General features: G+C 38.3%; 1 protein-coding gene and 1 pseudogene across 12 annotated transcripts in view; one reads left to right on the top strand and one right to left on the bottom strand.

The window, feature by feature from the left end:
* The window catches only part of KDM4C (lysine demethylase 4C), a 410,759-nt gene that overhangs the window by 361,132 nt on the left and 24,990 nt on the right, over window positions 1-24,637 (bottom strand). For all 12 annotated transcript variants that reach the window (XR_005366745.1, XM_038552336.1, XM_038552337.1 and 9 more), the window contains 2 exons: window positions 20,006-20,181; window positions 12,171-12,285 (listed from right to left, as the gene is read on the bottom strand). Coding sequence is in view for 11 of the 12 variants with exons in the window: in XM_038552336.1 (XP_038408264.1) it covers window positions 12,171-12,285; window positions 20,006-20,181 (291 nt within the window). In the remaining variant the exon portion in view is untranslated. The remainder of the gene's footprint in view (window positions 1-12,170; window positions 12,286-20,005; window positions 20,182-24,637) is intronic.
* LOC102154562 lies at window positions 17,828-19,074 on the top strand (annotated as a pseudogene).

The following is a 24,637-nucleotide window of genomic DNA, read 5'->3' as shown; positions in this document are numbered from 1 at the left end:
CATAAAACTTCATTATCAAAGAATCCAGTTCACCTTCTTGAAGAAATGTTGCTCATCATGAAATAAACATTTTTTTAATTTATTTTTTATTGGTGTTCAATTTACTAACATACAGAATAACCCCCAGTGCCCGTCACCCATTCACTCCCACCCCCCACCCTCCTCCCCTTCTACCACCCCTAGTTCGTTTCCCAGAGTTAGCAGTCTTTACGTTCTGTCTCCCTTTCTGATATTTCCCACACATTTCTTCTCCCTTCCCTTATATTCCCTTTCACTATTATTTATATTCCCCAAATGAATGAGAACATATAATGTTTGTCCTTCTCCGATTGACTTATTTCACTCAGCATAATACCCTCCAGTTCCATCCACGTTGAAGCAAATGGTGGGTATTTGTCGTTTCTAATGGCTGAGTAATATTCCATTGTATACATAAACCACATCTTCTTTATCCATTCATCTTGCGTTGGACACCGAGGCTCCTTCCACAGTTTGGCTATCGTGGCCATTGCTGCTATAAACATCGGGGTGCAGGTGTCCCGGCGTTTCATTGCATTTGTATCTGTTGTAAATCCCCAACAGTGCAATTGCTGGGTCGTAGGGCAGGTATATTTTTAACTGTTTGAGGAACCTACACACAGTTTTCCAGAGTGGCTGCACCAGTTCACATTCCCACCAACAGTGTAAGAGGGTTCCCTTTTCTCCACATCCTCTCCAACATTTGTGGTTTCCTGCCTTGTTAATTTTCCCCATTCTCACTGGTGTGAGGTGGTATCTCATTGTGGTTTTGATTTGTATTTCCCTGATGGCAAGTGATGCAGAGCATTTTCTCATATGCATGTTGGCCATGTCTATGTCTTCCTCTGTGAGATTTCTCTTCATGTCTTTTGCCCATTTCATGATTGGATTGTTTGTTTCTTTGCTGTTGAGTTTAAGAAGTTCTTTATAGATCTTGGAAACTAGCCCTTTATCTGATATGTCATTTGCAAATATCTTCTCCCATTCTGTAGGTTGTCTTTGAGTTTTGTTGACTGTATCCTTTGCTGTGCAAAAGCTTCTTATCTTGATGAAGTCCCAATAGTTCATTTTTGCTTTTGTTTCTTTTGCCTTCGTGGATGTATCTTGCAAGAAGTTACTATGGCCGAGTTCAAAAAGGGTGTTGCCTGTGTTCTTCTCTAGGATTTTGATGGAATCTTGTCTCACATTTAGATCTTTCATCCATTTTGAGTTTATCTTTGTGTATGGTGCAAGAGAGTGGTCTAGTTTCATTCTTCTGCATGTGGATGTCCAATTTTCCCAGCACCATTTATTGAAGAGACTGTCTTTCTTCCAATGGATAGTCTTTCCTCCTTTATCGAATATTAGTTGCCCATGAAATAAACATTTTTAATCTGGGAGGAACCTCAGAGAACAGGTAATTCAATCACTTCCCTTTACAGAAGAAAACTCTAAGGCAAAGACAGAGCTTTCCTGAAATTCACAGCTAGGAATAGCAGGCACTGACTAAGTAAGTAAATAGGTCAAATATTCTAGTTTAATATGGCCTTCTATTCCAAGATGCTATGCAGGAAAGGCAGGAAGTGAAGTAGCCAATGTCTGTGGCAAAGTGCCGTTCTCTTGCATTGACAATAATCTGGCCACCTCACTGTGGACTGTTGCCTACCCCCAAACTGACCTCTGTGAGATCAGGAGTTGTCATACCCTCCTGGCCTCCAGAGCCTGCATGCAACTCTCTTCACTCTATTAGATTCATGTTTCCCTCCTGTACCCAATAAAACCATCCTGCCAATAAATATAATACAAATAAAATAAATATTAAATCACCCTGCTGAAGAACATCTAACATTGTAAAGAGTTCACAATGTGTTAAAATGGGAAAGGAAAAAAAACACCAAATATGTTCACTATGATATCGTATCTGTAAAAAATACAAACAAGTAAACATAGTTCTCAAGCATTAAGTAGAGAAAAAATATTGAAAAGAGGGATCCCTGGGTGGCACAGCGGTTTAGCGCCTGCCTTTGGCCCAGGGCGCGATCCTGGAGACCCGGGATCAAGTCCCACGTCGGGCTCCCGGTGCATGGAGCCTTCTTCTCCCTCTGCCTGTGTCTCTGCCTCTCTCTCTCTCTCTCTCTCTCTCTCTGTGTGACTATCATAAATAAATTTTTAAAAAAATATTCAAAAGAAATACACTAAATGTTTTTGGCAACTAGTGTCTCTGAATGCCAGGATTGTAAGTGATTGCAATTTTTTTCTCTTATATGATGCTTTCTACATTTATTTTTAACATTAATATCAACAAAAAGATACTTTTACCTAAAACCTTTATATATTTATACTCACAGATGATAAAGAAAACCGGCAAAAGAAATCAGAAAAGGGCCGCAAACACACATCCATTTACCCAATACATAAAATAGCAGGAGGAAAAAATTTCCCCAGCTCTGAAGAAGAAATATACCGTATAAGATGCTATATTTTTGTCTTAAGGCTTACCACAATTTTCCAAAATGTTTTGAATTTTCTATCAATTCTATATTAAGAAATACCTGGGGTGGCCCAGGTGGCTCAACGGTTTAGCGCCACCTTTGGTCCAGGGCCTGACCCTGGGGACCCGGGACCGAGTCCCACGTCGGGCTTCCTGCATGGAGCCTGCTTCTCCCTCTGCCTGTGTCTCTGCCTCTCTCTCTCTCTCTGTGTCTCTCATGAATAAATAAATAAAATCTTAAAAAAAAAAAAAGAAAGAAAGAAATACCTGGATGACTAACAAACCTTAGAAATATAATTTCTTTAAAATGTTTTATATATTTTAAGACTTAAGGACGTGAGTTCACACCCTAAGTCTGTGTTCTGCTTGTAAAATTTTGCCCGAGTTATATGACAGAATATATGCCATGATGTTCCCCCAAAGAACTCCATGGCTTCCAGGTTAAGAACCATCATTGTTTCCTAATGTGATTAGGTCTTTGAAGTATGTATCAGAAACACAGTTACCTGAAGGTCAGTAACAAGAATGGAACACCGTTATTTTGTCTCAAGATCCCTGCATTATCTATATAGACTGAAGTCAGAGAAGGAATTTTTGCTAAATATCTTTTTAAGATTTTACTTATTTATTTGACAGAGAAAGAGAGCATGAGCAGGGGGGAGGGTGAAAGGGAGAAGCAGGCTCTCCACTGAGCAGAGAGCCCAACTCAGGACTCAATCCCAGGACCCTGGGATCATGACCTGAGCCAAAGACAGACGCCCAACCAACTGTCTCTAGAGAGACTAGGGGAGCCAGGCACCCCTTTAGCTAAATATCTTAAGGTCACAGTTTTCAAGTGCTGTCTGGGGACCACTGGGAAACATCCACATCCCATTAAGGTCTGTGGCATCAAAACTTCATAATTATACCAACACAGTATTTGCCTTTTCACTCTCATTGTGACTCTCATTCTCATTTCATGAGATGAGGGTCAAGTTTTCCAGAGGCTACCTAACATCACCACACTAAATGCTGACGCAAGTATATGAATCCAGAGAGCTTCTATTATGCTAGATGTTAGAGTTTTGAAAAATATAAAATAATGCTACTACCTCTTTCACCAAATTTCTTGTTTTGGAAAGTATAATCATTTTTTAATAAAAATATGTATGTTATTATATAATGGATTATTCTTAATGAATTAAATACTGTTAAATATTCTGTTTTAATTTCTAATAAAATAAACAAGGATAGATATAACCCACACAAAGAAAAGCTATTTAAGGTCCACAATAAACTATCAGAAGTATAAAGGAGACCTGAGACCAAAATTTTGAAAACCACTGTCTCAGAGTATTCGTGTTCAGAAAAACACATACTGGAGAAGATTACTCTAACCCATCCTTCTTCTTCCTCTTCAAAGTACTTTCCAAACCTCTTGCCGTGATCAGTCCATCTTACAGACCATTATCTGATCACAGTTCCTAAAGCATGATTCTGATCCTATCATTTCCCTACTAAAATAATCTCAAACAGTTCAAGACATACAGAGTGATAACCAAAAACATACAAGAAACTCCATGATTTGTCCTCACACAATGTACATACTCATCAATTGCACAACTATCCCAATGCATTATGAGCAGCAGACACTATGATAGGGGCTAGGACTGGAGAGTCTATGAGAAATAAAACTTGCCATCACTGGACTAAGAGTCTACTGAGGAAGAAATATTCACACAAATACAGGTATCCATAATTTTCTACACTTATTTTCCAAATATGCTATAGGCATTTTTTTTTTTTAGATTTTATTTATTAATGAGAGACACAGAGAGAGAGAGGCAGAGACACAGGCAGAGGGAGAAGCAGGCTCCATGCAGGGAGCCCGACACGGGACTCAATCCTGGGTCTCCAGGATCAGGCCCTGGGCTGAAGGTGTCGTTAAACTGCTGAGCCAAAAAAAATAAAAAAATAAAAAAATAAAAATAAAAATAAATTAAAAAACTGCTGAGCCACCCGTGCCACCCGCATAAATATTTTTTACCCAAAATTCACTATCAACATCAAAAACTCTCTATAATGACAATGAATGTCCTCCAACAGAATCACTTTGGTTGTATACAAATCCAGGTAAGGGAATGTGGATAACAGTTCAGTTGTATCTCAACTGTTCTCCCTAAAAGATTATGCCAATTATGCCTTGTGCCCATATTAAATGTACTGAGCATCAATGCTATCATCATCCCATCATTATTAATGAAAATATCTTCTGAGAAAGTAGAAATGCCAAACTAAAAAATAAGTGAGCATAAGAAACTTAGAAAAGCCCAGACATCAGAAAGAGTTGGGAGTGATAGTGCATACTGAGGGTAGGAAGCACATTAGGCATGATCTCAACATGTCCTTATCTACTAAACATAGCAGTGTTGGAAATTTTAACTGTAGCTAACTAGTCCAATACAATATTTGAGAAACTAGAGAAACTCCTTGTACAGTGGGCTGAGCGCCACTCTCAGTGTAGGAGACCACTAAGTACCAGGCTGATAGAGGAGTGGGTAGCAGACACCTTCAAAGCTCTGGAAGCAGCTGCAAGTGGGGGAAGAACATGATTTGGTGAGGAACTGAATTTCAAAGCACGTCTGAGAAATTCATGAACACTGGCAGACACCACAAGCTGTAGGTCACGGGGGAAGCAGTTTCCCTTCACACTGACATGAGCTATCTTCCTCCAGTGAACTGCAGAGAACTACCATTAAAAATGGTGGCACACAAAGGAAATTGTCCATCTTAATGTTAAATCATCATAGGTTTATATCAGAACAAAGAAGCACCTGGATGTAAAGCATCCAAAGAAAGCTAACTTGCTCTTAAGTGAGAACTATAACAATGTGGATAAGCTAAGGTCCTTGCTGGTACACCACTCTGATATCAGCTCAAAGGGGCCACTGTAACTGCACTGCCTGTGATGATATGAGACATTAGAATCGGAAAACCTGGGCAAAGGAGGAAGTGGATGAGGTTTAGGGACAAAGCCATATGTCACCATTCAACAAAGGGAAAATCTTGCAAAGAGGACTCTTTTAAAAACAGACAATATTCTTGGGGATCCTTCTAGTGTCACAAATTATGAAGATAATATAGCCAGCTTACACAAAGCATACAGAACTTCATTTTAAACCTCTATTTAATGAACCATTACTATCATTAAGACAATTACCATTATACTATATGATAGGTGTTGCTAGAAACATAGCCCTAAATAGCACAGAACACAAGCCTGACTGTCTTGCTCTCACTGTCCTAGTATAATTAATGTTAATACCTGTGCTTCACTCTCACACACAACAAGGAGATGCATTTTGTCTTCAAAGGTCTATGGAAGTACACTTGGCTATTGGCTATCTCAGAAATGTTCTAGCTTCTGCCTTTCCTACAGATACCTGTTGACTTTCATGTCCCTTAGCAAAGTTGAATCATCCCACAGTTACAAGATATTTTCTCCCTGTTCCTCTTCTCTCTTTATATCTTTTCTTCTTTGTGTGTTTGTTTTCTGAAGAAACTCTCATACTTATTTTAACAGAAAGCTAACTTTTTAAATGTATAGTTAGCAAAGGCTAGATAAAACTTTCTTTATAATGGACAATCCCTTAATAAAGTATAACAACAAAAATTCAGATCTTAGACTCTTAAGCTTATGTTACTGTTACCAAGGAGTCATCTACGGCCACCCAAGCACACAAGTTGCTCTATTTCAAAGTTCAGGAACATCTTAAATTACAGAAAGTTCCTGACATAACTAAACACCTCAATTTCATTGTCTCAAGGTATCAGTGTAGTCAATATATATGAATCTCATTCTCCTGAGAACATTCAGAATTTTATTTATATACCATCAATCTAAAAAGGTTTTTGAGCATCCTTCCCCGAGTACATAATTATTCTTCTGTATTAGGGGTCGGCAGACTTTTTCTGCAAAAGGCCAGACAATAAATATTTTAGCTTTTGTAGGCCATACAATATCTATCACAATTACTTAACTCTGCCACTGTAGAATAAGAAAAGCCATAATACATAATACATCTGCCTTTGATAGTCTTAGTATTTCAATTTAAAAAATAGTACTTGCTTAAATCATGTGACTGTTACTACTGCCACAAACTACTGCCCATGGTACAGACTGATATCCTTTAGTATATCGTAAGGAAATCAAACTCTGAAAGAAGCAGCAGAATGAAAGAGGAGCCAAGACTCATGCTCTGGGATCTCTAAGCCCTTCTCCCTTTACTATTAGAGCTGACTATTCTCAACAAGTCCTTCATGAACACCCTCGCCCCTAATTCCTGCGTGGAATCCAAACCTGTTCATCACGAAAATGATGCCTCCTTTGCCACTGAAAGAGATTTGCCTGGTGCTGCAAGACAAACATCAGAGCAGGAGGGGCCACTATAGCCACCACACGTCTGGCCCATACCCACAGCCCTGTCTCTACTTTGGGGCAAATCCCTTCCCCTTGGATCCCAATATTCCAGGTCAGTCTCACCCTCCTCAAGAAGGTGCTCAGAGAAAAGCCTCAGAATTCAGTAAAAATACAGAGACTGGTCTTACCCTCAAATTTGCCTAGCTCCTGCCCCATCCTCCTTTCTGCCTCCTTTACCTGCCTTAAACTTACTCATCTAGGCCAAGTTCAGATGTTCTCTCTCCTCCAGCAAGTGTTCCTTCAGTGCCAAGTGTGCTTTAAGTGTCTCTTCTCCAGGCTCCCTAGAACCCTACACTTGCCTTTATGGCCAAGCTCATTACACTTTATTTCCCTCTAAGCGTACAGAATTACTTAAGAATGAGGATTCTTATTCATCTCTGTACCTTGCACAAACTGTTTCTCTTATGTCTGCACACCCTCTCCAAAAACTCCCAGTCTCACCAAAAAAAGTTATAGTTTTTCATTCTACCAAATTTTTTTTAATTTTTTATTTATTTATGATAGTCACAGAGAGAGAGAGAGAGACAGAGACTCAGGCAGAGGGAGAAGCAGGCTCCATGCACTGGGAGCCCGATGTGGGATTCGATCCGGGGTCTCCAGGATCGCGCCCTGGGCCAAAGGCAGGCACCAAACCGCTGCGCCACCCAGGGATCCCTCATTCTACCAAATTTAAAGGAAATTGCCATAACTAGAAATTAGAAGGAGAAATGAACTACAATTTGATGACTGTAATTCCTTTCTAAATAATGCCATTAACCATACCAAACCAGTTCCCAATAAAATTTATTTTTTTTATTTTTAATAATAAATTTATTTTTTATTGGAGTTCTATTTGCCAACATATAGAATAACACCCAGTGCTCATCCCATCAAGTGCCCCCCTCAGTACCCGTCACTCAGGCACCCCAACCCCCCTCCCACCTCCCTTTCTACCACCCCTAGTTCGTTTCCCAGAGTTAGGAGTCTCTCATGTTCTGTCTCCCTTTCTGATATTTCCTACCCATTTCTTCTCCCTTCCCTTCTACTATTCCCTTTCACTATTATTTATATTCCCCAAATGAATGAGAACATATAATGTTTGTCCTTCTCCAATTGACTTATTTCACTCAGCATAATACCCTCCAGTTCCATCCACGTTGAAGCAAATGGTGGGTATTTGTCATTTCTAATAGCTGAGTAATATTCCATTGCCCAATACAATTTAAATATTGAGCCAAACAGTTAAACAATTCAAGGGCACAACAGTAAAGAGCAAAACAATACATGAGCTTTTTAATGCACATTCATTGTGATGATTTCAAATGCTGTTGACAGTTGTGGGTTATTAGTACACTCACTCTTCATCACTTTCTTTAATGTACTCTTTCTCCTGTTACTCTCCATCTACCTCAGGGGGCAAAAACAAGTTGTTTTCACTTGTTTGAATTAAGGTGTCGTGACTGTGATTGGTTTTGTTTACCAGTAGCAGTTTACAACATCTCTCTTATCTCTCTTTATGCTACAAAAGCTTTTAAAATGTCAGCTCAACTCTGGAGCTACTAAATGTTTCTACAGAGCCGACACAAATTCCGTAAAACACTATGCCTTGTAGGTCCTACCAAAATGACAGATTGCTGACTTCAGAATGTGGAAATGATGATGATGCTTTAAAACTGCATGTTTACAAACCAGTGGATTTTCTTCATTGGATTTTAATAACTAAAGTTACTCAAATCTGAAGTCTAAAGTCAATGTTCCCTTGAAGCAATGCCAATGTATAACTGGTTTTCAAATACAAGCACTAAGTTGATAAGCAAAGCAAACAAAAGTCCATCAGCCTCTTCTATGCCATCAATAATTACTGTATTTTACTATCAAATATGGAAGGCTAGTTCAGGACACTTTTATATTAATTGTTCTGGAAACTGTTCTAAATATGCTGCTCCTAACTCTTAATTATATATGCAAAAAGGAACAAAGACATCAACAATCCCAAAGGATGGTTTTAAAAAAATAACTTAAACTGAGTTTTATTTTATTTTAGAACACTAAGACATACAACCTCTCAGCCCAGAATCTAGATGACTCCTCAGCTCAATTTTCCTCCTAGAAGCCTGAAAACTTGCAAGTATACCACACAGAAGAAACCAGAGAGATGGCACAAAATAAACCATCAGCTCAGAGGAACTTTGTGCTTGACAACAACCTAGTTTACATATTTCTACAGCTATGAGATTAACAATACACAATTGCTTCCTTAAAGCTGGTATGAATATAGGAGTACCTGGCAGCCTCTCAACTAGCCTAGTATCTCCCTAGGTCCCAAGCATAAAATGCCAACAGAATTTACTCTACCTTACCCATTCCAATGGAAATCCCACAAAAGTGGTTTAAGACAAGATGCCATATTCTGTAAGGAAGCCTGTTAATGGCACTCATTTCTCCAAATATAAGTAACCAGAACATGTTAAATGTAAAAATAGATTTGTTATTGGGGCACCTGGGTGGTGTAGTCGATTGAGTGCCTGGCTCTTGCTTTGGGCTCAGGTTGTGGTCTCAGGGTCATGAGATCAAGCCCCCATGTCAGGTTCCATGCCCAGCACAGAGTCTGCTTAAGTTTCTCTCTCCCTCTCCCTGTGCCACCCCCCACCCTCCCACTTCCTCTCTCCCCCTCCCTCTCTATAATAAGTCTTTAAAAAAAAAGAAATCCATCTAGAAAAGTTTAAATTGTGCCACTACCACATATCCAGAATGTATAAAAAACTATAAATCAGTATGAAAAGCATGATACAAAAGAAAAATATTCAAGAGGCTTAAAAAAGCATCTCAAAAAAAAAAAAAAAAAGGCATCTCAAGAAAAGGGAAAATCCAAACAGCCAATGAACATAAGGGAAAAAAATCATAATGCAATTTAAAACCACACACCCAACAGAATGGCTAAATTTTAAAAAATGACAATACCAAGTATTAGGCAGGATACAGAGCAATGGGAATTCAAAAACACTGCTATTGAAGGTACAAACTGAAAAAGATTTCCTTCTAAAGCTAATCATGTGCATACCCTATAACCACTACTAGGCATACACCCAATATATAAACATATGCTTCCATGCCCAGATAAATATATGCAGAATATTCATAAGAGTGTTGTGCATAAAAGCTAAAACTAGAAGCAACCAACATGATGGTTAGCAGCAGAACAATAAATACAATGTGTAAGATTCATACAATAGAATAACATACAGTAAAGAAAATGAATTAACTATAGCTACAGTACAGAAAAAGCTTAGAGGGCAGCCCAGGTGGGTCAGTGGTTTAGCGCTGCCTTCAGCCCAGGGCCTGATCCTGGAGATCCAGGATCGAGTCCCACGTCAGGCTCCCTGCATGGAGCCTGCTTCTCCCTCTGCCTGTGTCTCTGCTTCTCTCTCTCGCTCTCTCCGTGTCTCTCATGAATAAATAAATAAAATCTTAAAAAAAAAAAAAAGAAAAGAAAAGGCTTAGAAATGTTTATAAGACATGAAAGAATCCAGACATAAAAGAATACACGCTGAATGATTCTTCTAGTTATACAAAATTCAGAAAGAGGATATAATGAACTATATATATCTTTAAAGAAAAGAAGGAAACGATTTCCATAAAGTCAGAATAGTGATTATCTTTGGAGAAAAAAAGGGGAGACCATGTTCAGTGAAGGAGGTATGTAGGTGAACTTCAGGGTGCTAGTAAACTTTGAGATCAGTGATGATACACAGATGTTTACCTTGTAATAATTTATGCAGCTTTAAGTTGTTTTATGCATTTTCTAGCTTGCTTTATATTTCAAAACAAAAGAAGTTTAAAAATACTATAATAATAGATTCAGGCAAAGATTATCAATGCATATACAGTCAATGGATGAAAGGCTGCTAGGATACAGAATAGTCGTCTAGTCTCCAACCAGCACCCTATAAAGCACTTATTAATTATAAAGAAAAATCCTTGACTAGATCATTCAGACTGGGGGAAAAATCAATTTATATATATTATTAACAAAAGTAGGATCCTATGACTATGATGTGTATGTTAAGTGATATACAAATGTTATATTGCCTTGTTATTAAAACAGATATACTGAAATAATTAAAGGATAATTATCATAATGTCTGCAACTTACTTTCAAATGTTACAGCAGAGACATAGAGAAAGAGACAGACAATGGCAAGGCAATGGAAAAATGAATGAAATAAGGCAAATATTAACAACTGGTGAATCTAAGTGAAGAGTAACCAAGTATTCACTGCACTACTTCAATCTTTCAGTAAGACATTTCCCAAAATAAAACAATGAGAGAGGGAAATAAAAGGTTTCAAAAAGGAAGAATAACAACAGCAACAAAAGACATGTATTAGGAGGAGGCAAAAAGAACTGGATTAGTTCCAACGTATTATGGTCTTATGAAAAATAACTAGAAAGACTATAATATGTACTTTTTACAAAAGAGAAAACTCGGGGTGCCTGGGTGGCTCAGGTCCTGAGATCTAGTCCCCATCACTACCACCACCTCCCATAGGTTCCAGGCTCAGTAGAGAATCTGCCTAGGATTCTCTCTCCCTCTCCCTCCCCTCCTAGCCCCCTAGCATGCGTGTATGTATTCTCTCTCTAAAATTAATAAATCTTTTTTAAAATTTAGATTAAAAATAGAAAATTTTTCACAATTTGCAGAAAAAAGAATAAGTCTGCTCAAATATAACTTTTTAAATGACTAAAGGAAAGCTACTAGAAGAATGAGTATTAAAATACCGTTTTTGCCTTCAGGTGGTAGTATTATGGATAGTACTTCGTGTTTTCCAAAATATATATTACTGTTGACCAATTTCAGGTATTTGTACCATTAGCTGGTTTTTTTTTTTTTTTAATATTTTATTTACTTATTCATGAGACACACACACACACAGAGGCAGAGACACAGGCAGAGGGAGAAGCAAGCTCCATGCAGGGAGCCCAACGTGGGTGGGACTCGATCCCGGGTCTCCAGGATCAGGCCCTGGGCTGAACGCAGCGCTAAACTGCTGAGCCACCTGGGCTGCCCTCCATTAGCTGGTTTCAATCTGAAAAATACCAGGAGCAGAAATCCTACTGATGTATTATTTCCTCTTATCCTATGAGGAATTAGAGATCACACAAAGTACTACTTCTCAAGTACCTAAACTGGTAACAAAAATAGGAAATGTGCCCTTTACAAAACCCATTACAGTATAAATATACCTCATCATATATGCTCCCATTAATGTCTGCGCCGTAGATAGGTGCCACAAAAGTTAAGTTCTTCCAGTACTTGCGCTCCAAATCTTCATAATCCAAGTATCTTGGAGTACAATATCTGCAAAAGGTAAATGAAAAGAGCATGAATCAATATGATGATTACAAGATTTTCCCCACCCATATGACTTAAATCATATTTTAAAAATTTTATCAAAAAAAATTTTTCACTAAAAATCCAAGAAAGCAAAACCAAAATAAGATACTTTGCAACCATTAGATTGGCAAACACAATATATTAATGGTAGGAAAGAATGAGACTTCCCTTACACAGCTGCAGTGAAAGTATAAAGTAGTACAAACTTCTCAGAGTATAATGAAAATATCAAAACCTTTAAAAAATGTGCACCTTCAACCCTAAAATCCAACTCTGGAAATTCAATCTAAACAATGCAGAGATGTACACAATGAAACATGAGCTAGGATGTTTGCTGCAACATTAACTGAAAACTCAAACTTAATGTTGTCCAACAAAGGCCTAGTTAAATAAAATGCAAAATACAAAATAAGATAGATCTTTCTGTATATTAACAGTAATATCTTTCCATAGTGAATTAAGCATGTTATAGAATGGTGAATATATTAGGATAATATTATATAAAGATATCTGTAATTGTACTCATTGTCAAAAAGAAATATATACTATATTATTAATGATTAATTTTCACATTGAAATTACAAAAGGCATTTACTTCTCCATATTATTTGGATTGTGAACAAATAATCTTATATTAATACATACACCAAAAAATATCAGTATTTCTACGTGAAAAAAATCAACAAAGTAATGAAAGTCTTTTTAGCAGTAAAAAAGTATTTAGTAGCAGTAACAATCCCTATAAAGCCAACTGACATTTTATTTTAGATTTAATAGCTGTAGAACAATCAAAATCAATGCCCAAAATCAATGTCCAAATGCCCAAAATAGTTACCCAAGCAGTATGCAAGCATACCAAATTAACAACTGTATTTTAAATATAGAATAATTTGCCGATTTATCTAAAACATTAGAATCTCAACAGGACAGCCAAAAATAAAAAGGAGAGGCATGAAAGCATCATTAACTCCACTATATTCCACCACTTTGATTAGTAGGTTCCAAAAGTAATAAGAATTCTAGGCAAGCTAACCACAGGTCAGTCTCAGGTGACAGATAAAAAAAAAAAAAAAAAGATAACAGAGATACGGTTTATTATGACTTAGAGATATTTGTTGGATTTTGGATATTAAAGGACTAAATTGTCTTTCACTATAATAGACCTAAACAATCTATCACTATATACTACTCAATCATGATCAATTTTTAACAATCTATAACTCTAAAAAAGAAACACATGGTTCAGTGTTGGCTACTGAGGTTAAATTATAAGATCTGTGAATATTTGAAACAATGATTCTAAACTTGAGAAAAGTGACCAGTTCACTCTGTTGGTGCCCAATTCTAAAGAAGCCTAGCTACAGATTCCTACCCTAATGGACTGTCAAACAATCACAGCTGTCCCACAAATCCAGTATCAGTTTGCTCAAAAGCAATCCAACCATTCCTTTTTTTCCAGAACCATTTATTCACTGTATTACAATTATTAAGAGATGAGTCTCCAGGACCAGCCTGTCTACCATGTATAAGCTATGTAACCCTGGGCAGTTGACTGAATTTCTCTGGACCTCAGTTATTCCTCTATAAAAAAGGAATAATAACAGTTGAGTTATTGTGAGGACTCCATCACATAATTATGTAAAGCACATAGCTTTAAGCCTAGAAGAAAATATAGATCAATAATGTAATGCAAGAGAGCATATTACTCACCTCTATAAAGCTTTATAGTAGAACTATGTTGGAGGTCTCTAGATTTTCTCCAGATTAAGTTGTGTTACTAACCAATGAGCATGTTATCCTGTCTACTGTTTACACCAAGCACATTTGACTGTGCACCTAAGCAAGGGCATGCACTGAATGAAGGAAAACAGATTAACAGAAAAACTAGGAAAATGCCTCCCACCTCCCATGAAAACTAACCCCATCTCAGGACCACCCCATTACCATTATGCACACCATTTGACCTGAGTACAGCTATAAGTGAACAAGCAAAAGCCTTGGATTAAGGCTTAGAAGCCCATTTCACTGGCATCTTTCCCACATGGAATTGGCAGAGGAAATATAAAAAGAGAATTTTCAAAAGTACTTTTTTTCCTAGGAATCCTAATTTTATTTTTCTCTTCAAACTTTAAACTCTAGTTAGTGTACATATAATGAATGTAATATTGGTTTCAGTTGCAGAATTCAGTGATTCATCACTTACATACAACACCCAGTGCTCATGATAACAAATGCCCTCCTTAATACCCATAACCCACCTAGTGCATCCTCCACCCACTCCCCTCCATCAACCATCAGTTTGTTCTCTAACATTAAAGAGTATCTTATGGTTTGCTTCCCTCTTTTTTTTCCCTTCCCATATGTTCATCTGTTTTGTTTCGTAAATTCCATATGAGTGAAATCATATGGTATTTGCCTCTCTCTGACTTATTTCGCTTAGCATAATACACTCTAGCTCCATTCACTCTTTGCAAATGGGAAGATTTCACCTTTTTGATGGCTGAGTAATATTCCTGTGAGTGTGTGTGTCTGTGTCTTTATCCATTCAGCACTCAAGGTACTCCATAGTTAGGCTACTGTCAATAACGTTACTATAAATTTCAGGGTGTATATTTATATCCTTTGGGTAAACACCTAGTAGTTTAATTGCTGGATCCTATGGTAGTTCTACTTCTAAATTTTAAGAATTTTTTTGAGGGAGAGAGAGAGAGAGACTGCATGTGAACTAAAGGGAGGAGCAGAGGGAGAGGAGAGAGAGAACCTTAAGCAGGCTCCACACTCAATGCAGAGCCCGACGTGGTACTCGACCTCATAACCATAATATCATGACCTAATCTGAAATCAAAAATCAGAGGCTAAGACAACTGAACCACTCAGGCGCTCTATTTTTAATTTTTTGAGGAACCTCCATCCTGTTTTCCAGAGTTGGCTATACCAGTTTGCATTCCCACCAAAGATATTTTAATATTGTAACAATTATAATGAAATTAATCCAACTCAAAAAATAAAATTTAATACGGACCTGTCATGCAATATCATAATAGATATTTCACAACTAAAAAAAGAGCCAATTATTTTTTAAAATCATTCTTAAACCTCAGAAAATCAAGAAATTTATATTGTTAAATAAATCATTGCAATATGTCCAATAATTTGTACCACTTCAAGTATATCTTAGCTTTCATGACCCTATTCAATCAACAGATACTGAAACAGCCCATACTATATACATCAGATACTGTACCAGGCACTGGTACAGAAAACAATGTAACCTAAATGGCTATTTCCAGGAAAAGTGCATCTACAACTAAGCCACAAGAGTAAAAATTGAACAGATATACGAACAAAATAAGTGCCTAGTAAAATAAATTGCCCCTAAATAGAAAACTGATACTATGCTAGAATAATCACATAGGCTAGAAATGACGATCGAAGTTTCTCTTTGATAAGAAAAAAAGGTCTTCAAAGCTCTGTTCTCATCAATATTTTGAATTACCATAGTATTATTAACAATGATCATCTCTGGGAGTTAAAATTATGTATTTCTATAACGTCTGAATTTTCAAATAAGCATGTATTACTTTTATAACTGATAAAAGCATTTCTGTCCTTCAAAATCTATCTCAACAGCACCTACTAAATGAAATCACTCATTTCCTGATTAACCACCAGAGAAGTCTTATTTTCCTTTGAAACCCCACGATACTTTGCACTTCTCCTATGGTAATTATGATTGTTAAAGTATTGACAAACATTTTCTAACAAGTATAGTCTGATTACTTGCAAGTACAAATTCTCTCCCAAAATACCAAAGTAGTCAAGCAGATGTTCCACTAAATGAACTAATGTATTTAATTAACCCTTTAAGAATGACTCTGGAAAGGGGTATTAGATGATAACAATACAGCAAACCATTTATACTTATAAGAAGCTGGGTAAATTTGCTTCCATAATCTTGTTTCAATAGCATTGCACATATAAATTGTTAAAAGAGTCCTTAAAGAGTTTGAATGCAAACCAGTCCAGTCTATGATAAAAAATTTCACATTCTCAATTAATGAGATCTGAACCAATGAGACTTTACTAATGCCTACCAAAAATTCAAAAGAAGGGACTCACATTAAATACAAAATTTCAATTCCTTTGGAATAGCCACAATGCTCCATAGCTGGAACTTTACACACAGAATTAAGATTCTTCAAGCACCATCAGTGCTATGTCAAATATAAATTTTAAATTTTAAAAAGAGATCAACTAAATTCATCCAAAGAGCTTAATTTCACACACACACACCTACCCAGAGAATTTAGACAATGTTGTTTTTTGGTTGGTTGGTTGGTTGATTGGTTGGCTGGTTTGGGGTTATAATTTTTTCTTCAAATTAATGTTTTGGTCTATGGCCTTAACTACCATATCAGAAACTTTTAAAAAGGTAATTTAAAAGGGTGCCTGAGTGGCTTATTTGGTTAGGCATCTGACTCTTGGTTTGGCTCAGGTCATGATCTCAGGGTCCTGGGATCAAGCCCTCCATTGGGCTCTGTGTTCAGCAGGGAGTCTACTTCTCTCTCTCTCTCCCTCTCTCCCTCTCCTCCTCCCTGGACTTATGCATTCTCTCTAAAAACAAATAAATCTTAAAAAAGAGAGATAATTTAATAATTATAACCATGATGGTTTCTAAATATATTCAAATTCTTTAAAATTCCTCCCTTTAAGAAGTACAGCTTAATTATCCTCCTTGATTATGGGCTACACTTTGCAACTGGCTTATAACAAAGAGAATATGGCAGAAGGAACATCAAGAAACAGATCATGAAGAGATAATGTGGCTTCCATCTTGGTTACTCTCTTGGTTCACCTGCTCTGGGAGAAGCCAGCTGCCACAACATGAGAAGCAGTCCATGTGGCAAGGAACTCAGGACTCTAGCCAGCAGCCATGTAAGGGGAACAATCTCGGAAGAAGATCTTCCAGTCACAGTCAAGCCTTCAGATGATAACAGCCCCACCTAACATCTTGACTGCAATCTCATAAGAGACCCTGAGCCACAGCCACCTAACTACCTAACTAAGTCACTCTCAGATTACTGACCAGAGAAACTGAGCTATTAAATAAATGCTTGTTGATTTAAGCTATAAGGTTTGGGATAACTTGTAACACAGCAATAGGTATAATTACAATAATGCTAATACAATAGTGGTGGCCCTCCAAATCATTTGAGGGCTTCCTTTTTAAATTACTCATCTTCTAAATATATGATTTATCATCTTAGACTTAAACACTGTCAGGGATATGGTGTGGAAGGCAGAGGAAAAAGCTTACCACCCTGACGAGTCCTTTCCTAAGCCCCTAGGGGCAGCAAGGCTTGGTGACCAGTGGGCACCCCCAAGGTACAAGAAGAGCCTCTGCTGCCTGCTCTGCCTCACCCTGCCCCATGCCAGGCACACCTGCCCCAACCTCAGCTTCAAGTGGAAGATGAGAAGGCAGAGGAGGGTAAGGGTAGCTAGCATCATGGGCCTCAGCTGTACCTACCATGCCCGGGAGATGAGGATGCTACTGCCAAGGACAGCCCAGCAGCCACAGCCCCTAAGTCAGGCTCTTCCTTAGTTGCCAAATCCTGTGTCACCACCGTGGGATCCTGGCTGGGCCAGAACTGGAATGGAGAGTTACCTGCCCTATTCCCTAGTATCCTCCTACAACCAACCAGGAGCACCTGCTGAGGCCTCGGCAGGCAGTGGGACCCCCAAGGCCACAGCCATTTCCAAAATAGCCAGCCCCCTGTGCTAGGGCTTCAGTAGGCAGAAGGATGGTCAGTTGCAACCACTGTAGAGTAAGGGCATTGCAACACTAGTCATGAAGGGGTGCTAGCAACTGGTGGCCCAGGGTACCAGGGCTGAGGTTCCCAAATGGAAATGGACAGAGGATGGTGGGGATGCCCCTGCACCTAAGCAAGCAACCCTTGTCTCAGGCAGTAGAACCAGGAGGCAGAGGCCAAAGGGGAGGACACCATGGCTGTAGCAGTGGCAATGGTGAAGTCAGTGTGGGGCTAAAGGAGAGAGTGCTGCTTACTGCATTCAAGCACCCGGCCCTGGACTATATTGTGCTCTGTATGCTGTACTACAGCATCTGTGTCAAGGACAGCTTCCTGAGGGTGGCACTGGGTGGCCATGTGCTGGCCAAGGTAGAGACCCTGAAGTGGACTGGGCACTGGTGTGACAGGCAGATAGGGAGCCAGCAGGCTATCCCACCACATAGCATCTGCAGGGCCAGACTGCCTAGGTAGAAGGTCACGAGCCCAGCTGCCAAAGCATTGGGGTCCTCATAGCCCATGTGGACATGGTAATCCACCACTGCACGGAGTACTGGGTGACCGTATCATCAAGAGGCACACCAAGGCCATGGTGGTATCTTACTCAGGCAATAGGCTGGAGTGCATAAGGCATATGGACAATCCCCACAGCAATGGGCACTGTATCACCTCTATCTATTACTTGAATCAGAACTGGGACATCAAGGTGCATGGCAGCCTGTTGTAGATCTCCCTGAGGCTGGCCCATGATAACCAACATCAAGCCACTCTTTGATGGGTTGCTCATTTTCTGGTCTGACCAGTAGAACCCCCATGAGGTGGCACCACAGGTATGCCATCACTATCTGGTATTTTGATGCCAAGAAGTGGGCAGCAGCAAGTTTATCAGCTACTATCCAGAGAGAAAGGTGTTCAAATACCTGTGTTACAGCCAATTACACCCACATAGTGACCAGCCCCAGAGTTGAAAAGACAGACAGCTTGCCCTGACTTCAAAAAAGCCTCTGGCCCCATGCTGCTGGCCCCACAACCTACCAGTTTTGATGCCTGCTCCTTTTCTGCCACCGCTGCTGCTTCCAGCTTTGCCTCTGTCCTGACTAGTATAGAGGGCTCTGTCTAACACTGAGGACCAAGGAGAAGAGATCTCTGCTGTCCTGGGATGGAGCTAGGGTTGTGACCTGGGCAGGGGACAGGGTTGGGAGCTACCATCACTGGAGCCAGGGGCCTGGCGACTTACCATCTGGTCCTGCTCCTCTCAAGTGTGGAGAGCTAGAAGGAGGCATTGCCACCTCCAACCAGAACACAGGCTTGGGGGTTGGGATGTCATGGCCTCTTGCTGGTAAAGGTTTGTTGGTGGGGAGTATTCCCAAGCCCCTCACTCCTCCAGCCTGGAATGTGAAGTAACTCCCCAACCCCTATGGCCATGGCACCTTTTAGACTATGCTGCCACTGTGTGGGCAGGATAAATGGTGCTAGGAGGCGCATGGGTGTAAAAAGTCCTTTCAGCTAAGAAAAACAAAAGGGTACCTCAGAGCTGGAAAAAAAAAAAAAAAAGACTTAAACACTGTCACACAAAGAAGAAAATATGCCTAACAAATATGAATCATGTGTAGAATCACTCTATACTAAAAAATAGAAAAAAAACATTTACAGATATAATGAATAAGATGATAAGATGAGAAACAATTTCCTTAGCAGTAAACTAAATGTAAGCAAGCAACAACCTGAAGAACAGAAAACGGAAACAATTAAATGAAAACTGAAAGAGGATGTGCAGGAGACTCCCACTTTGCATCACCAGCTCTTCTGTCTACTTGGTTTCTTACCATGTTTGTGTATATCTTTGAAAACAATAAAAATAGCAAATTGCATACACTCACTTGCCACTGTTAGCCAACTGCCTGAACTCCTTCACTGTCATGGCTTTTTTCTGGATGTTGTATTGAGTGAACAGTCCCGATTGTCCTGTGACCATCTGCTGAATTGGTGCTGGAATAAGCAAATTATCAATGTCATCATAGCACTGCCTTGGCTTCCATTCCCGAGGAGGAATCACCTAAAAATAAAATAATAAAATAAAACATTATCTGAAAAATATTCCAGGTAGTTATTTAGTTTTTATATTCAAACAGAATACTAGTAAAGAACAACTCAGCATTTTTCTTTTTTTTTTTTTTTTTTCAACTCAGCATTTCTATAACAAATGTGTAAAAGAACTGTGAAGATTCAGATTAGGGAAATGCTTGCATTCTCCTAAATATTCACCTTATGGCTCAGCAGTTTAGCACCTGGCCTTCGGCCCAGGGCATGATCCTGGAGTCCAGGGATTGAGCCCCACATCAGGCTCCCCGCAGGGAGCCTGCTTCTCCCTCTGCCTGTGTCTCTGCCTCTCTCTCTCTCTCTCTCTGTCTCTCATTAATAAATAAAATCTTTTTAAAAATCTAAATATTCACTTTATCGATGATTTTTTTAAACAGCAAAATTTATTGAGCATTATACCAAACAGAACTTCTAAACCAAATACTATACTTTTATTAACTATTTTTAGTTGATGGTATTAACCTCTTTTTTTTAAAGATTTTATTTATTTGAGAGAGTGAGAGAGACCATGAACACACAAAGGGTGAGAGAAGCAGACCCCCTGCTGAGCAGAGAGCCCAATGTGGGGCTGATCCCAGCAACCTGAGATCATGACCTGAGCAGAAGGCAGACGCTTAACCAACTGAGCCTCCCACACGTCCCTACTACTAACCCTCTCAATTTTAAGAGTAAAATTCGGAGATGCATAGAAGCAAAATAATTTGAAGGTCAAATAATGCTTATATTAATATGATAAAAATAGGTAAATGTTTAGTCAGTATTACTTTCTTTAATATTTCTCACACAATATGGCAAATAGCAGAGTAGTGTGCAAGTAAATGTACAATCAATTTTCTTGGAAAGTGGAGAAAACCCTGATTGGCAGCTCTTGCCAATTTCCATGATGTAACTACACCCATCATGGCAAATTTGAGCTCACCAACATGATGTCACCGAACATGAAGTTGAAAAGAATTGTGCCTTATCAATTTTTATGTTCCTGTATGCGGCTGTTCAGCACATCACTCTTTTCCAAAAGTACTTAATTTTTTTTATTTATTTATGATAGTCACACAGAGAGAGAGAGAGAGAGGCAGAGACACAGGCAGAGGGAAAAAGCAGGCTCCATGCACCAGGAGCCCGACGTGGGATTCGATCCTGGATCTCCAGGATCGCGCCCTGGGCCAAAGGCAGGCGCCAAACCGCTGCGCCACCCAGGGATCCCTTTTCCAAAAGTACTTAATTACTGGGGATCCCTGGGTGGCTCAGCGGTTTAGTGCCTGCCTTCAGCCCAGGGCATGATCCTGGAGTCCCGGGATCAAGTCCTGCATCAGGCTCCCTGCTTGGAGCCTGCTTCTCCCTCTGCCTGTGTCTCTGCCTCTCTCTTTCTCTGTGTCTCTCATGAATAAATAATAAAATAAAATCGTAAAAAAAAAAAAAAAACTACTAACAGTGAAAAGATCAGTAAACAATAACACCAATAACATATATACATACGATTAAAAATTAGAAGGGACAGTTACTAAGTCATGATTTATAGCTGGAATTTATTCACCTTTAGAAATTGTTTTAATTTTTTAGGATAAACTTTTAAAAATCAATTGTAAAATATAGATAGCACACATTAATAAATGTGTAATTGCAAATACGTAACTATAAATTATTATAAAGCAAATATATCTCCAAGTATCCTTCTAACACATTTCTCTCTTGCCCAAAAGGTAACCACTATCACACCATTTCCTTGCTGGGGGGTTCATAATTTTATGCTGAGTATGCATCCCTAGCACTGGTTTTTGAAATGTTTGGAAATATAATCATCCATATATACAGATCTTCTTTGAGGTTTATATTTTGTATTTCACTCAATACTTTTGTGAGATTCAAATATGATGGTCTACATAGCTGAAGTTCACTGATGTTCATTCCTACTCAGTACTTCTTCATATAAATATTTATTTATAAATGGGGAACACTAAGTGTTCCTTGTTTTTCTCTCTACATTGGCTTTTACACTGCAGCATATTGCACTGCTTTATCATTATGTTCATCTTTCTGCTGCATATGAGCACACAGTTCTCTAAAATAAACACATTTTGTGAAATTACTGGGACATTAGATATGTATAGATCAAATTTAACAGTTATTACTAAATGTTTTCCAAAGTGGTTGTACCATTTCACACTCTCACCAGGAATGTATGCAGAGTTCCTGTTGCTCCCCATCTTCATCATCACTTTGTATTGTTGATCATTTTTCAATTTTAGTCTTTCTTATAGGTGGTGTAATAGTAGTCAACTGTGCATTTTATTTGCATTCTTAATTTCTAAAGAAACTTTTTCACATATTCACTGACTCCATGAATATTTCCTATTGTAAAGTGTTTATTCAAGTCTCTTACCCATTCTACTATTGCATTGTTGGTCTTTTTATTAATGTATAGGGATTCTTTATACAGCCTGGTTATTCTTTGATGTGTGTGTGTGTGTGTGTGTGTGTGTGTGTATACACTTGTAAACATCTATACGTTTACGTGTATATGTATCAAATATCTTCTCCTAACCCATAAAGTGCTCTCCAACCTTCTTAAGGGCATCTTTTAATAAACATAAATCCTTAATCTTAAGGTAATCCAGTCTGTTCATTTTTACCTTTATGGGTACTGCTTTGATCTTTGGTTTAAACAAAATTTTTTTCCTACTCTGGGGCATAAAGACATTCTATTTTATATTCTAAGAGCTTTAAGGTTTTGCCTTTCATATTCACATCTACAATGTACATCTGTAAAAGGCCTAGGTCAAGCTAAATCAGATGAGAACACTCAGGGTCAGAAGAATGAGTGATTTGTCCATTGTACACAGCTGGTAAATGACAGGATTGATCCCCCCACCCTAGCCAAAATCAAAAGTGAGCTATCAAGTCTAAGGTTAATTTAATTTTCATCAGCAATACAGAGATATTTCACATTTTATTTCCTCCAAGATATGTTAGTTTAAAATAAGAATAGACACCCCACATATTATATGCTATTGAAAACACATACTCAATACTTTATTTTTTTTAAAGATTTTATTAATTTATTCATGAGAGACACTGAGAGAGAGAGAGGCAGAGACACAGGCAGAGGGAGAAACAGGCTCCATGCAGGAAGCCCGATGTGGGACTCGATCCCGGGTCTCCAGGATCACACTCTGGGCTGAAGGCGGCACTAAACCGCTGAGCCACCTGGGCTGCCCCATACTCAATACTTTAAAAGAATAAGGACAATTGTACCAAATGCATATGGATAAACATACCAAATTGTCTTCATAACATATTGAAAGGGGAAAGGGTTGTAAATAATAACTTTCTGTTCATCAGAAATACTTATTTCTGATGAAATAGTCTGATGATGAAAAAAATCTATGAAATTCTGATGAATTTCTATGTGGCTCAGCTGGTTAAGCATCTGCTTTCCACTCAGGTCTTGATCTTATAAATATTTTGCGTCTGTGTTCATTTACTTTTGATGTAAGTGTTCACACAGAACTTTAGAATTTTTTAAATTCAGGTCTATAACAAATATCTCATCTTTGAACTGTTATTTTAAATCTCAACATATCAGGTTTTCTTACATATGAAATGGCAGGAAATGGAAAGACAACATATTTAGGACTTTAAAAGATTCTAAAGTTAAATTTTTACATCCAATCAATCTAATGGAAAGAAACCCATTCCTCCTAAAATTTACCTTCTTGATTATAACAAAATAAAAACATACATTTTATTTTATATCACCATTTCCCCAATCCCAGCCTGCAATCTATACTCAAAAGATAATTTCTGACTGAAATCTGTATTTGGACTACTTACCTTGAAATACACTGCTATTATCACTGCCTACCTACTAAGGAAGAAGCAGGAAGAGGAAGAGCAATGCGTCTTACAATCTTTCTTTACACCTTGAAGACAGATTCCTATCTGTACTCTCCAAGCTATTCACAAAACTATGTAATGTGCATAGCCTGTGGCTCAGATCACTGATCTGTGATCTCTATGTCCAGATCACTGTTGTGGAGTAATTTCACCCACTTCATATGTAATAAAGATTCATCATAATCCTCTCCCTATGTCTCTGCCTCTGTGGGTCTCTCATGAATAAATGAAATCTGAAAGAAAGAAAGAAAGAAGAAAAGAAAGAAAAGAAAGAAAAAGAAAAGAAAGAAAAAGAAAAGAAAGAAAAGAAAGAAAGAAAAGAAAGAAAGAAAGAAAGAAAGAAAGAAAGAAAGAAAGAAAGACAGACAGACAGACAGTCAAGGTCAAATCTCTCACTTTGGAAATAAGGGTTAAATCTAAAGTATAAATCTAAAAAATGTCGATAAAAGAAAAACCCAAGACAGACTATAACCTAAGGCCAAAGTTACTACTACTGGAACTACTCAACCTTTTTCTCC

The sequence above is a fragment of the Canis lupus genome, chromosome 11 (genome assembly GCF_011100685.1).
Source record: "Canis lupus familiaris isolate Mischka breed German Shepherd chromosome 11, alternate assembly UU_Cfam_GSD_1.0, whole genome shotgun sequence".
Taxonomy (NCBI): Eukaryota; Metazoa; Chordata; class Mammalia; order Carnivora; family Canidae; genus Canis; species Canis lupus.
Note: the sequence above shows the minus strand (reverse complement) of the source record. Positions and strands in the feature narration are given on the sequence as shown.